The sequence below is a fragment of the Mus pahari genome, chromosome X (genome assembly GCF_900095145.1).
Source record: "Mus pahari chromosome X, PAHARI_EIJ_v1.1, whole genome shotgun sequence".
NCBI classification, from domain to species: domain Eukaryota; kingdom Metazoa; phylum Chordata; class Mammalia; order Rodentia; family Muridae; genus Mus; species Mus pahari.
Window position 1 is genome coordinate 41,450,235 of NC_034613.1, and position 14,578 is coordinate 41,464,812.

The 14,578-nt window shown below is 36.1% G+C and overlaps 1 protein-coding gene across 1 annotated transcript in view; it reads left to right on the plus strand.

Annotated features, from left to right (window-relative positions):
* The window catches only part of Stk26 (serine/threonine kinase 26), a 53,888-nt gene extending 39,640 nt beyond the window's left edge, over window positions 1–14,248 (plus strand). Inside the window, exons 4-12 of the mRNA XM_021187271.1 lie at window positions 625–681; window positions 6,783–6,891; window positions 6,982–7,139; window positions 7,854–8,039; window positions 9,039–9,187; window positions 10,213–10,306; window positions 10,884–10,946; window positions 11,028–11,164; window positions 12,452–14,248. Of these exons, the coding sequence (XP_021042930.1) occupies window positions 625–681; window positions 6,783–6,891; window positions 6,982–7,139; window positions 7,854–8,039; window positions 9,039–9,187; window positions 10,213–10,306; window positions 10,884–10,946; window positions 11,028–11,164; window positions 12,452–12,476 (978 nt within the window). The 3' untranslated portion in view covers window positions 12,477–14,248. The remainder of the gene's footprint in view (window positions 1–624; window positions 682–6,782; window positions 6,892–6,981; window positions 7,140–7,853; window positions 8,040–9,038; window positions 9,188–10,212; window positions 10,307–10,883; window positions 10,947–11,027; window positions 11,165–12,451) is intronic.
* Window positions 14,249–14,578: the final 330 nt, after the last annotated feature.

The window sequence follows — 14,578 nt, forward strand, 5'->3', positions numbered from 1 at the left end:
GGCGCTGTCTCTATGGAGCTCAATGTACTGCAATGGCTGTGAGAGCGGGAGCCAGACCCTCCCCCATCTTTCTTTCTAATTTTTTATTTAAAGATTTGTTTATTTATTTATTTATTTATTCATTTATTATGTATACAACATTTTGCCTGCATATATGCTGCAAGCCAGAAGAGAGTACAAGATCTCATTACAGATGGTTGGGAGCCACCATGTGGTTGCTGGGAATTGAACTCAGGACCTTTGGAAGATCAGCCAGTGCTCTTAACCGCTGAGCCACCTCTTCAGCCCATGTTTTCCCTTCAATATCATTCAAGATAATGACTTAAAGTAATAGTTCATTTTCTGGATTTTATAAAACTTAGTAATAGTTAAATAATAACATGTCCTGCTTGTGTATGTTTAACTGTATTGTTTAGGTAGATTTGAAGACAGTATAGGCTTGGAATTTGATGCTTCACTCTGTAATTTTCTGTGGAAAGACAATATATATTCTGGGTTCCAAACAACCATGTTAAAGCCTGTATTTTATAACCAGTACACTGGTTACTATGTAAGATCTGCCTAATTCTAGTATGTTATTATGGGCCAGGCATGTAACTATTAAATTGTTTTATGTGTTTACAGGGTTCAAAACTATGGATAATAATGGAATACCTAGGTGGAGGTTCAGCACTGGATCTTGTGAGTACTTTAAAATAATTATATAAAACACAACATACATACATAAAGTTATTTAACTCTGTAGTTATGTAAGCAGTAGATTTTGGGCAAGCTAACTTATTAAGGTAAGATATTCAATTTTAACTCTATTTGGAGGGGGTTTCTACTCTCTGTGAACAAACTGTATTACAGGTTAGATCATGCTGCTGACAGTCTTACTCTATATAAGAATACAAATGTCTCAGTAAATTAAAGTCCAGAAATCCAGAGTGATTGTGTGCCAATGTCAGTTTGACACTCTTACGCGTCCCTTAATACTGAGTATATTTGGATTTAAAAAAAATATATATATATATATATATATATATATATATATATATATGTATGTATATATATATATGGAATGGAGAGATGACTCACTGGTTAAGTACAGTGGTTGTTCTTCCAGAGGACCAAAATTTGCTTCCAAACACCCACATAACTGTTAATAACTGTCTATAATTCCATTTCCAGGGGATCCAATGCCTTTTTCTGGACTCCACAGACACCAGGCATATAAATGGCACACAGACCAATATGCAGACAATATAAGTAAAAAATAAAATAATATAAAAAGAAAAACTTTAAAATATGTCAAGATAATTGTCACTAATAGTGATCATAAATCTAAGGTTTTAGACTGAAAATTTATGAGTCAATAAGTTAACCCCGCCCCAATATGATGGCATTAGAAAATATAATTAAGCCATGAGAATGGAGCCTTCAGGAATGACAATAGTGTATTTATCAAATAATCTCAGGAATATATTCTAGCTCTACTTTTATCATATCAGGATACAATGACAAGGACCATCTGTAAACCAGGAAATGTCTTTCCAGAGATGCCCATCTGCTTAGGTTCTCTAGCACACAGAACTGGGAAGTGAGTGTTTGCTATTTAATTCAGCCTGTGATGCTCTGTTAGAGCAGCCTGGGGTGACCAGACTGACATGAGGGTTTGAATCCTGTTGGCCTGAAGAAATGGCTTTCTGTAGACATTTTCCTTCTTCTCAGTAGGTCATTTGAAAATGGGGGGGGGGGGTTGGTTGTTAAAATAACTGAAAAAAGTATTGCTATCATTGTGATTTTTATCTAGCCATCTAGTTAGCTAGCTATTATAAGGGTGGAGAAGGGATACACACACCCTAGGGCCCATAGGAATGTCAGAAGACAATTTATGCAAGTATGCTCTCTCCTCCTACCATGTAGGTTCTGGGATTCAACCTTAGGCCATTGGGCTTCCTGGCAAGTGCCTTTACTCACTGAGCCAGCTGCTAGCCTATTTTCCTAGACAGATGTTTACAGTGCTAAAATTTGGTGGTACGGAGGAAAATGAAAACATGTTCACATGGGACATGTCTCTGAGAAAAACCATTTTTCCTAAGTTGTTGTGATGGCACCAAAACTGATCCCTCCGTTGAAAAAATTATTAACATGCAATTATATTTAAAGGTCAATATAGGCTATAATAGTCAACATGCTACAGAATGAGTGGACAAATAGCTGTTTGAGGTTCTACAACTATCTCTACTTCTCCAAATCTGTGACGTTGAACCAGACACATGGACTCTTTGGGCTTAGAGTCTATAGATAGTGTAACACAAAGAAATTGTGCTAAATTATTTCTATGTTCTCTTACATCTTTAATTTTATGTGACATATTGGTTTATTTTTATTTATTTTTAATTTTTTGAGGTCCAGATGCCCTGTAACTCATAATTTTTCTGCCTCAGCCTCCAGAGTATTCTACCTTGTTCTGAGGCAGGATCTCCAAATCCTCCCATATGCCCATTCTTACTCTCTTCCAGTTCATGGTTTCTATTGTAATAAATTGTTGTTACATGCATATATGTACATATATATGTATTACTAAATATAATTTCTAACTATTATGATTTTCAATTTCTTCAATATTTAAAAATTTGAATTGTAGAATTCTTTCACTTCCTAGCTTAGGTATTTAAATTCCGAAGCATTTTACGTCTTTGAGAAAATAGTAAATTAAATTAGTTCCCTGATTTTTTCTCAGCATTTTTGTTATTGGTATGTATATTGGATGTTGGTTTTTTTGTATATTAAATTTATATCCTGCCTCAAAAGTTATAGGACTGGAAAGATGTCTCAGTGTTAGGAGCACTGTGTGTTTCTCTAGAAGACCTGGGTTCAATTCCCAGCACCCACATGGCAAGTCATAACTGTTTGTAACTCCAGTTCCAAGGGATCCAATACCCTCACACAGACATGCATGCAGGCAAAACATTAAAGCGCATAAAATAAAAAAGGCCTTAGACCTGACTGCCAACTACTTAAAACTTGACTAGAATGACTAGAAATGTGTCTAAGAGATTTGTTTGTGGTGTGGGGGGAGGTGATCCATTGTTTCCAAAGAAATGATAATTAAACTCAGGGAAGAGCCTCACCTCCTGGGAATTCATATTAGCTTATGTATTTGCCCAGTTTAATAATCCTTCCTTGACTTTTATCTTATATCTTGAGTACTCTTTATTTCTGTCTCCTCTCCAGTGAGGCATTTTCTTATAGAAAGAATACCTTTTCTGCATTGTCTTCTTGAAGTTAAATGATCATATTTCTATAGCATGGGGTCTTACAACTGTGCTACTCTGTGGTTTGCATTTCTTTTTTTCTCTCTTTTTATTTTATATATGAGTGCTGGATCTGCATGTATACCTGCACTACAGAAAAGGGCATCAGATCCCATTGCAGATGGTTGTGAGCCACCATGTGGTTGCTGGGAATTGAACTCAGCCTCTCTGGAAGAACAGTCACTGCTCTTAACTTCTGACCCATCTCTCAAGTCCCTGCTTGCAATTCTTAAATATTGATAGCCCTTTACTAATCTACTGCTTACTTTATTGGGTCCCCTAAAATAGTCACTGTGTCTCCCCCCTACCCCCCCCCCCCCAGTTTATAGGCATTAGGAAAGCTGTAATATGTGATAGTGATGTTACTCAAGGACTACTGGCCCAATCCCAGCTAGCAACCCTAATCTGTATCCAGTGCTAATAGTTTGCTCAGTTTAATGTTATGTCCAAGTGAAAGAAACATATTTTCTCTGTCTTATGTTGCTGTCTACCTCTATATAATAGACAAATGGCAATTAATACATACTTAATGAATTAAAATGTTGTCAGTACCATATTGTTTCATAGTCTAGTGACCTAATTCCAGTTGTACTAAATGGCTGCCTAATACTGGCATGTAAGTCACTCAGTGACTTAATTTCCTCAAATGTTAAATGAAGAAAACAGGTTATCAGTGTCTAGTTCTGCTTTATCAGCTAAAAATATTAACAATCTTGTGATTTAATTATAAAGCATAGGAGTCACTGGGAAAACATATTCCTTTTCCATGTGTTTCATAGATAGATGAATGCAACTGTTTTGGGGAATCTAGGAATTTGTTGTAGAGGGGCAAGAGAACACAAAATGGTTGCAAAGCAGAGTGTTTCTCAATTCAAACTGGTATCCGACTAATAGAATAAAAGACTATGAATTGTGTTGTGTGTTGTGATTATACAGTTTACAAATTACTAATCATTATAGATAAACAGACTTTTCCCATATTAGATGTGGTTTTATTGAATTTATTACTTACTCCTTCTTTCTAAAACATTTGCAGAGTCTTACAAAAAGACATATGATGGGGTAAATAGGCTAAAGCGTACACACCATGGAAAGTCGGAGACAGTACACTAGTTATAAAACACTGTAGCATGCTGCCTTAGGGGCTGGCAGGAAGTGAAAGGAATGTAGATAAAATCTATAAACCCACAAGTGCAGGGTCGTTAAAGGAGTAATTGTCCCTCTTTTGCATATCCTTACTCTCAAACCCAGGCAGATTATACAAAGCAGGTATGTTGCCCTGGGGCAGAGACTTAGAACACTGCAGAGACATTTCAGTTAAGAGTTCCAAGGAACCTAGTAGTCTAAGACCTTGGCATAATCTCTCCCGAGGTTGTATTTAAAATTTGAAAAAGCAAAACTATGCAAAAACAAACAAACACACCTTCCTTCTTACAGTCTCCGTGACATCCCTCCACTTCCGACTTACTTCATTCTCTTTCTCATGACTACCAGCACACCTTAGGATGCTTGTGCACCACAGATAAGAGGTCGGTTGTGGTATGGTGATGGTCCAGAGACATCCAACAGCATCAATCATCCCCAGCTGACAGTTGAAGTTTTACTTTGAATTATCATCTAGTCTTTAAATATATCACCCTTTTTGTTTTTCTTACTGAAATGTTTTAAATTTTCTATATTGGGCTATGAATTGAGCTATCTATTCCACACTAAGAAATCCTTCAAAATGACAGTGAGTTCTCTTACATTGTCATCGTCCAGTTTCTTAATTAATGAAGAGTGTTCCTCTGGCCCTGCCAATGTTTTATGATCATGTACTAAATTTCAGTCTTAACTCATATGATATATATCCTTCTGTTTTTTGGTAACTCCACAGAATTTCTTTGCCAGACATCAATAAAACAGTGTCTCATTTTCACCTTTAGAATCACGTTAATCACTAACCTTTAAATTAAAAAAAAGAAAAATAACGCGGCAGCTGATAGATTTGAAAGTAAATAGATAACGTTACCTAGCAAAGAGATCTATTGAATTACAGACATCCCTGGAGTATAAGGTATACCTAGACTACTCAATAAGGAACGGTGAAACCAAAGTACCAGGTCTATTTTAAGCTGTTAAATTTTGACATGAAAGTGCCCTTTATTCGGTATAAATATGCCATTCATGGACAGATGAAATACACAAGGTGCCAAAGAGCTGTGAATCCCTCCCAGTGTGAGGCAGAATAGGCAATGTTTGATTTGTACCACCTCTCCCCTCCTTCCAGCAAACAGAACGCTACTTCGTCTCTGGCTTCTGCTTCCCACCCTTTCCTGTAATAATACTGTACACTCCACTGTTTGTGCTTTATGAGGTACCAGAATTTTTAAAATGACCATTTATTTTAAAGAGAGATGTTTGGGTATTTCATTACAAGTTCTCCTGAAACCTAATGATTGCTTTCCTTGTCTTCTAGTTGGGATGACTGGCTTTGCTACAGGGGTGGGGAAAGAAAGGGAAGTGTGTTACATTTACTTGAAAAAATATTATTCCTCCATGATTTAATTTTTTTACAATGAGAGTCTGAATAGTTTAGTTATTATATTCCTGGCTGAATTTAAATTAGGAGTGTCTGATTGAAAAACCAGTTCAGTGTTAATATGTAGTGAGTGTTTAAAAGCAATTGCAGAATTCAAGTAGCTGATTTCTCTGTGTTTTGGCATTCTTATTTTACTTAGTCTTTGTGCATAGTATGGTGTGACATGAGGAGCCACCATACACACATATATTATACATTCACTGTATTCCCTCCATTACCCCTAACTCCTTGCTCTTTAGTCTTTAGTCTTCCTGTTACTCCCCGTCACTCCCCTGGAGAGTTTTACTCCTTAAGTAGCAGATTCCCTTTTTCCCATGTGATAGCCATTCTATCATTCCCATGTAGTAACTCTGAGATGTAACTCTTAGAACCCCCAGAATTTGGAGCTAGTATCTAGGTAAAATTGCTTATCTGATCTTTGAAGATAAAGTATTCATTTCTGTGTATGTCGGTGGCTTGTTTTTAGATAGACCTCATCATCTATCTGGGCTCTCCTGTAGCCCAGGATAGCCTCAGACTGTTTACATAGCCAGAGGTGAAGTTCAACTTCTTCCCTTTCCTGCCTCCATCTCCTAAGTGCTGGAATTACAGGCATGTGTGTCCACACCCAGTTTATGGGTGTTGATTTAACTCAGGGTTTTGCTCATGTTACAGACAAACTCTACCAGCTGAGCTGTATCCCCAGCCCACAAATAATCATTAAAATCCTGTAGAGCTATTTGACATGACTCAGCTATTGTCTTTTTCCCTTTTGAGTTTTTTTCCTCATATGTTCAAATGTTGGTTTAATAGGATACTTCAGGTAACTAAATGATCCCTCTGTTTCAAAATACCAATTTTGAATTTTATTTTTCCAAGTTTTAAAAAATATGTGAATATACATGTATTTTGTCCTTAAGCTGCGTGCTGGCCCATTTGATGAGTCCCAGATCGCCACCATGCTCAAGGAGATTCTGAAAGGTCTGGACTACCTACATTCTGAAAAGAAAATCCACCGAGACATTAAAGGTATACAAAAGTCAAACAGAACCCTCAGAAAAACAGATACATTTTGGGGAGACTGGGAGATAGTCATTGTGTTTTTCTTTGCCCCCCTAGCTGCCAACGTCTTGCTTTCAGAACAAGGTGATGTTAAACTGGCTGACTTTGGAGTTGCTGGCCAGCTGACAGATACACAAATCAAAAGAAACACCTTCGTAGGAACTCCATTTTGGATGGCTCCTGAAGTTATTCAACAGTCTGCTTATGACTCTAAAGTAAAGTATTCCCTATATAGATGGAATTATTTAGACATCATGTCATTAATAAGCTCTTAAATTTTTCCTTTCCTTACAAGTGCATCTGAAAGAAGAGTTATGTTGTACTTTTTTGTTTCTTGATGGTAAATCCCATTAGTGTTGGTAATATTTGAACTCTACTTAGTTCAATGGCTTTTCATTCTACTTGCAATGAAGTCTGGAGTCCTTACAGTGACAGATATATATTCGGCTTCATATGATCTGGCCATTGTCTGCTTATCCGATCTTATCTTCTACCACTGTCATCTGTACTTTCTTTGCTTCAGCCCTCGTGGTCTCATTTTGACCCCAGGATGTTTCTCTTGCTTTCCCATGTTTCTGGAATAGCCTTGCTCGCAGTGAGCACAGAGATGTCCCTCCCACCCATCTCGCATCAACACAGCGCTCCTTTCCCTGCTTTGGTCATTATTGCCTTATTCTGCTTTCTTGTTTCTCCACAGAGCTTAGTCCCATGTGGCATTATGTCATTCATTTATCTGTCCCTCTTGTTAGAATAGGAGCCTGTTGAAGGCAAGGACTTTCATCTGGTTTATTGAGCACTCAAGTAGTGTTGTTCCACTAATTAAAATTATTATAATTCACTACATTTCTTGAGATGCAGGGTTTTGGGGGCAGCATCCTAGAATGAAGTTTCAAGGTGATATACAGTTTCTGTTATTGATTTCTTTTTAGGCTGACATATGGTCTTTGGGAATTACCGCTATTGAACTTGCCAAGGGAGAGCCTCCAAATTCTGACATGCATCCAATGAGAGTTCTGTTTCTTATTCCAAAAAACAACCCCCCAACTCTTGTTGGAGACTTTACTAAGTCTTTCAAGGAGTTTATTGATGCTTGCCTGAATAAAGACCCATCATTTGTGAGTATGCATTGTTATTACCACTGTTGATTTTTCTATTGTCCCATCTATTTCTAACAAAGGTGGCTTTTCCTGTGGTGGAGAAAAACATCTATGGACCATCCAAGAAGCTGGGTTTTTTTTCCTTCTGTATTACTAATTCCACTCTGTTCTTAACCAGATTTTTGTCCTTTTCTTTCTCCTCCCTCACATCATCTTTTTAGTTTCCAGCTATCTGATGATTTTCTATTTCAAGGAGAGAATTAGGGGAAATAGTTCATGTTTTATTACTTACTTATTAAAGTACATGTGCACTTGTTAGCAGTGAAATTGACTAATTGTATTATAGTTGTTTGAGTGTTAAAAATAAAATTGCTTTTCACTCCTGGTGACTACAGATTGCACCAGCACTGCCTCAGATTGATGTAACTATTTTTATGTTGACAGTAAATAGTCTACTAGTAATGAAATACTGAATGGCACATATTCCCCACAGCACTTGGTATTTGCATTTATCTAAATAAAAATTAATGTTTGATAGAAAAGTGTATACTGCGGTATGGACAGACAATGGCAAAATTATGGTTTCATGAGATGTGCAGATGCTAACAAAATTACAACAATTTTACTCATTTGCATGAATTCTTAAAAATTACAGTCAATGTAATAAAAGTGTCTTAAATTGTTGTTTTGACATTTCTTAGATGTTTACTTTCTAAGTCCTACTATTTCTGAGAAGGCTTTGCCTCCTTGTATGCTGGTGTGTATCCTAGCTTCTGTCTACTGTACTTTAACAAATTAGGTAGCTGAAATGCTGGAAGTAATGCGGTTACCTTGAGCCACTTCAAGTAAATAGAATTGTCTTTTCTCCTCTTACATTGTAATTGTCCTCATGTATATAAACATGATTTTTATAGATTTCAGTTTAATAATTCAATTGGCATTTTACCACCTATCTTAATCCCAAAGTTCCTCAACATAGTCATGCATCCTTTATTTTTTTCTGTGTTGGTGCCTTAGCGTCCTACAGCTAAAGAGCTTTTGAAGCATAAGTTCATCGTAAAAAATTCAAAGAAGACTTCTTATCTGACTGAACTGATCGATCGATTTAAGAGATGGAAGGCAGAAGGCCACAGTGATGAGGAATCTGATTCTGAGGGCTCTGACTCGTATGTACAAATTACTGCATTTTTTTAAAGGCAGGTCAACTCGCATGTGCTCTGCTTTTTTGCAGTGGCCTGGGATCCTTGCTTTAGACTAAGATTAATCATGTTTTGAGCAGTCTGTGGAATACAATGAATTTGAAAACATGCTTTGAAAGGGAAAAACTCTGCTTTTAAATGGTCTTGGTCTAACCCCTAGTGGATACTTGAGTATATTACAAAATTTTGGAATACGATTGGACCATAGGAGTTCTACTGGTTCATGAGAAACAATAAGGAACTATGCTTTCTCATATTGTGATGACAACCTGTGGGACCCTTTGGAGAACTGATCTCATAGCCTTTCCAACTTCCTGGTCATGGACCAAACTGTGATCAGACTGAACTGTGAACTGCTCTACCTATTTACTTATGTATGGTTTTTACCCTGTGGAAAAATTGATCTCATTATTTTAAAAAATGGCAGTATTTATGTTAATAGTTCTGCTTCTGTTTTTATCTTAATTTGAGTAGGATTGTCCAAGGGCTGCACCAGGATTTAGTGTTTCAGTAGTTCAACAAGGCAGCACTCCAGTTCTTCACACAGTGTTCCAGTCACCTGCTATGAGAAACTGCTCAACATTTGAAATGAATAAAACATCTCGATAGTTTGTGCCCAATCTAAGGCTTGTTAACCTTAACGGCCCGTCCTGAAAACTTTTCGATGAAACTTTAAAAACACAAGGCATGCTACCAGAGATAGTGATTCAGGCATGGGGGAATGGCAGTAGAGACACAGATGGCTCTCCACAGAGGATTTTGGTGAACATTTAGAGTTGAGAAACACTGCTGTTCTTGAAGAAAATAGTGTAGCCACCTGCCACCGAGGTTAGATGCTCTGTTAGAGAGCTCTTCAGAGTCTTCCTGCACTGACTTGGTGGTTTGGTTTTGGTTTTTGCTTTTCTTTCCTTTTGTCTTTTTTGTTTGTTTGTTTTGTTTTGTTTTGTTTTTTTCTGTGCTGAATCACTTAAGCATCTTTGGCATTTCTTTAGGGAATCCAGCAGCAGGGAAAGTAGCCCTCACCCTGAATGGAGTTTCACCACTGTGCGTAAGAAGCCTGATCCAAAGAAACTGCAGAATGGGGAAGTATGTGTATGGAGCTAATCACTCTATCTATCTATCTATCTATCTATCTATCTATCTATCTATCTATCTATCTATTCATTTATTTACTTATTTAGCATACAAAGTAATAAACTTCATCATACCATCTTCATATACATGCCATTATAATGTGTTCTCATCTGAGGGTCTCCTGATATACTTTTTAAAAATGCTGTTATGATATTGTAATGCGCAAATCTATGAGAATTTAATTCCCCTGCATACCTGTCTGCCTCACTATAGATATATGTTTGACTTATCATTAATTATGACCTAATTAAGTCATAAAAGTCATTGAAATGGCCACTGTTATTTAAAATTCATTCCATGTAGAGATATGTAAACCCACAGAGTCAGATATCTGTTGCAATACTAGACATTAGGGGACTTGCACTGATGGATGACAGTTTGCGACAGAAAGCAAATATAGGGACTGGCTTTATCTTCAGTCTTCTGAAGGAGGAATTCAAATTGATTCACATTTGTTATCACATAACTAAGGAAAACCATGAAGGATTATTTTAATTTCGTGTATGTAATCTGTATCATTTCTTCAAAGGAGCAAGATCTTGTGCAAACATTGAGCTGTTTGTCTATGATAATCACACCTGCATTTGCTGAAGTAAGTGGGAGTTATTTAGTATCCGATATCTGTCTCAGGTGGCAGGGTATTTGAAATGTTACAGCCATCACTCTTTTTCAGCTTAAACAGCAGGACGAGAATAATGCAAGTCGAAACCAGGCAATTGAAGAACTTGAGAAAAGTATTGCTGTGGCTGAAACCACCTGTCCTGGCATCACAGATAAGATGGTGAAGAAACTAATCGAAAAATTTCAAAAGTAAGTTTGAACTGTCATTTTTGAAATTTCGGTTCGCATTTTAGATGGTAGTTTCTGATGTAATAAAGTTACTTCGACGCAGCTACATTTTTTGTTTCCTACATTTTCCCTGCAAAAATCACATTTGAATAGTTGTATGTTTGAAAACAGATTTGTTTCTTGACAAATTTAAACTTCTTCTTTGACACAGAGAGAAAGACATGGGCCTGGGAAGGAAAGACATCATCATTGGGATTGTTTCTCTATTTCTCTTCCCTTTATTTTTTGAGGCAAGGCCTCTCGTTGAACCTGGAGCCTGCCCTGTTTAGTGACTACCCAGAATGTTGTTCTCCGCCCTCCAGTGCTGAAGTTATATGGGCTCCGTCCCACCTGACCAGAACATGGATGCTAGAGATTTGAATTCAGGCTCTTGTCCTTGTACTACAAGGACTTTCCCCACTGAGCCGCCCCCACCCCCACCCAGTCCAGGATTAGCTTTTGGAATAACTATATTTAGATATGGGAAGGTAGTTTTCTACTGAACCAAACAACCCAGGTTTCACCCTGTCTTGCCCTTTTAGGATGAAATGAGAGAAAATGTCAGAGTATGTTCTTGTTTGGGCACATGAATCATTACACCTTGTTTTCACTCTTTACAGTACTCTTAGCCTTCACAGAAACACCACTATTCTCATCATTGCCAGTAGCCAAGTTTCTCCATTTGAACCCTTCGGAAATGTTGATTAAAAGATTTAGAGAAAACAGTCGGGACAAGAATAGAGCCATTTGATTGCATTTAGTTTCTGTCTTGTCTTCTATTTCTTTGATTTGGCTCACAAAGTTCTTACATTTGATTTGAAATTTCTTTTCTTAAACAACACTTTCGTATGTATGCATTCCTACTCATTAGCTTAGGCGAGTTTGAACATGGTTGTACAGCATTTAATTTTAAACCCATTGTATCTCCTCTTGTCCCATCTTTTGATTTCCTTAGCCAGCTAAGCTCACGGTGAAACTAAATACGTGACCTATAAAATCCCTCTTAATTATCTTTGCATCCAGTAAAGCCTACTCAGGACTCTGGCGCTAAACCATGCTTAAAATCCTCTAGTTCTCTTCTTATTTGCAAACAAAGCCATTGCAAGTTGTGAAATCAGACACAAAGGAATTTTTAACTGTTCTTTTACATCTTTAAACACATCAATCTATGTAAGATTTAATGGAAATAATGCCGCTTTTTCATACATTGTACAGTTCATGAATAACAAATATAATTATACATTGAATTATATTGTCTTAATTTTTTAGGTGTTCTGCGGATGAATCCCCCTAAGAAATTTGTTGTCATTACTTTTGGCTTCTGTTTCATGTGGACCAGGAGAAACCCACCAAAGCTATGTCAACCTTATAAATGCTTAACTCATGAGCTCCATGTGCCTTTTGGATCTTTGCCACATTGAAGATTTAGAGGAAGCTATTAAACTATTTTGTGATGGTGGTTATCATTTTGTATTTTAAAGAGATTATTTTGTAAGGAATAATTTTAATACTATAGTTTTGCCGGTATTGTAGTAAATGTTGAGATACAGGATTTTTGTTGTTGTTTTTTTGTTGTTTTTTTTAATTTTAGGTACCATTATTTCTTAGGTTCATGGAATGAATACTGTTTGGTTTGGAATCTTTAGTTAACTGTACACTCATAAACATACAGGTCTTTCAAAGTCATCCTAACTATTGAATGTTTGTAAATCATCAAGCTTCAAAAAGCATTCTTTTTCCCCACACGAGTATATTCTAAAAATGACTATTTATAATGAGGTAGAAGTACCTTCTTAAAACAAGTGTTTTTAAGAAGCTCTTGGAAAATCAACACCTAAACTGAGAAAGTACTGACTTTCCTATCAAGTTGTTCTGAATTCAGGCAGCCCCATGTCTAGCACCTTGGAGAACCTTGTGTTTGAACCATTTCCATGCAACATGTAGCAGCAGAAGTACCTCTTGGTGTATTTATCTTCTCTTTCAAGATGGAAGAAGCAATTAACCCTTATTTAACATGGTTATACATTTAAAGTAATCTAATTTAGCCAAGAATGAGGGTTTGGTTAGAATGGTGGAGTTAGTCTGGCTTCAGTCTTTAAATCTTCAGATCAAATCACATATTACATGCTTGGATTTAGAAAACTTTTAACAACCTTTTTTGTCTTGTGATTAAATACCTGATCAATAGGTATGAGCGTAACTTTATACCAGCATTTATTTTGTCGTGGCAATACATTTTTGTAGAAACTATTTATACATTTTTCTTTATAATTATTCACACATAAGTATAGTGTGTTCAATTCTGAAGGGATATTTAAACGATCATTGTCCAGCTCATATGAAAATACCATAGGGCAGGATCATTTCTTGTCATATAAAAGTAAGATAGACTGTGCAGTTAATTTTCAGTTCTATTTATGGTACTGTTAAGTGAGTAATAGACTTTTTTAGCCATATATATTATGTTTGCCTAAGTGCTAAACTAGGTCTAGTGTAGAATTGTTGGTACTGATTAATTTCGACAGTTACAATTTTAATGTTTGCATCTTCACATTTGATTTTAGCACGAAACATTTTAAAATATCTGTGTAACTGCCAAATGTGAAAAAGAAAGACATACGAGTAGCCAATGCAGTTTTTAATTGAAATGTCAATTACATCCCTTCTTTTAAAAAAAGAAATACAAACATTTGAAAGGCGGAACATTGTATGCCAAGAAAATTCTTTTCATTGGTGCCTATACTGTAAGTGTTGCTTTGAGTTGACTGTATCTTGAATTGATGACTTGGTTAGTTTTTTCATCCATACTATAAATGACACTCAATTACAGTTTGTTCTCCATAGTGCTCTACAAATAATTGTGTGACTTGAATAATGGGTGACATTCATATTTTTGTGAAAGTAAAAACAAGTTCATAAATTGATTATGGAAAACTGTACCACACAACTGCATCCCAAATACAACTGGTATTGCTTACTCGTTATAGTATTAGTTCTGTAGACCTGTTTCTATGTGAAGCATATGTCACTGTTTGGGGGATTTTAAAAATAAATATTTAAATTTTATGCTCCTTGGTGTTAGTTTTTTTAAGGGTGGGTCTGATATATTATTCTAATTAATTTATAATAGTTCTTTTTTTATTATTAGAACATAACCAAGGCTTCCATTGAAACTCAAAGTTACTAAGAATTGGCTCTACTTATATAGCTGAAGACATATATCGTGATTTCTTCCTTCTACCTTAAAACTATTAATAGTACTTTTTAAAAATGTCTTCAGACAGCTAATTTAATGATCCCCCGAATTACTATTTTAATAAAAGATCATATACAGATTTGAACTTTATAGTTCTTAAGGAAAATATACATTTAGTAAAAGTTTTCAAATGAAAAATA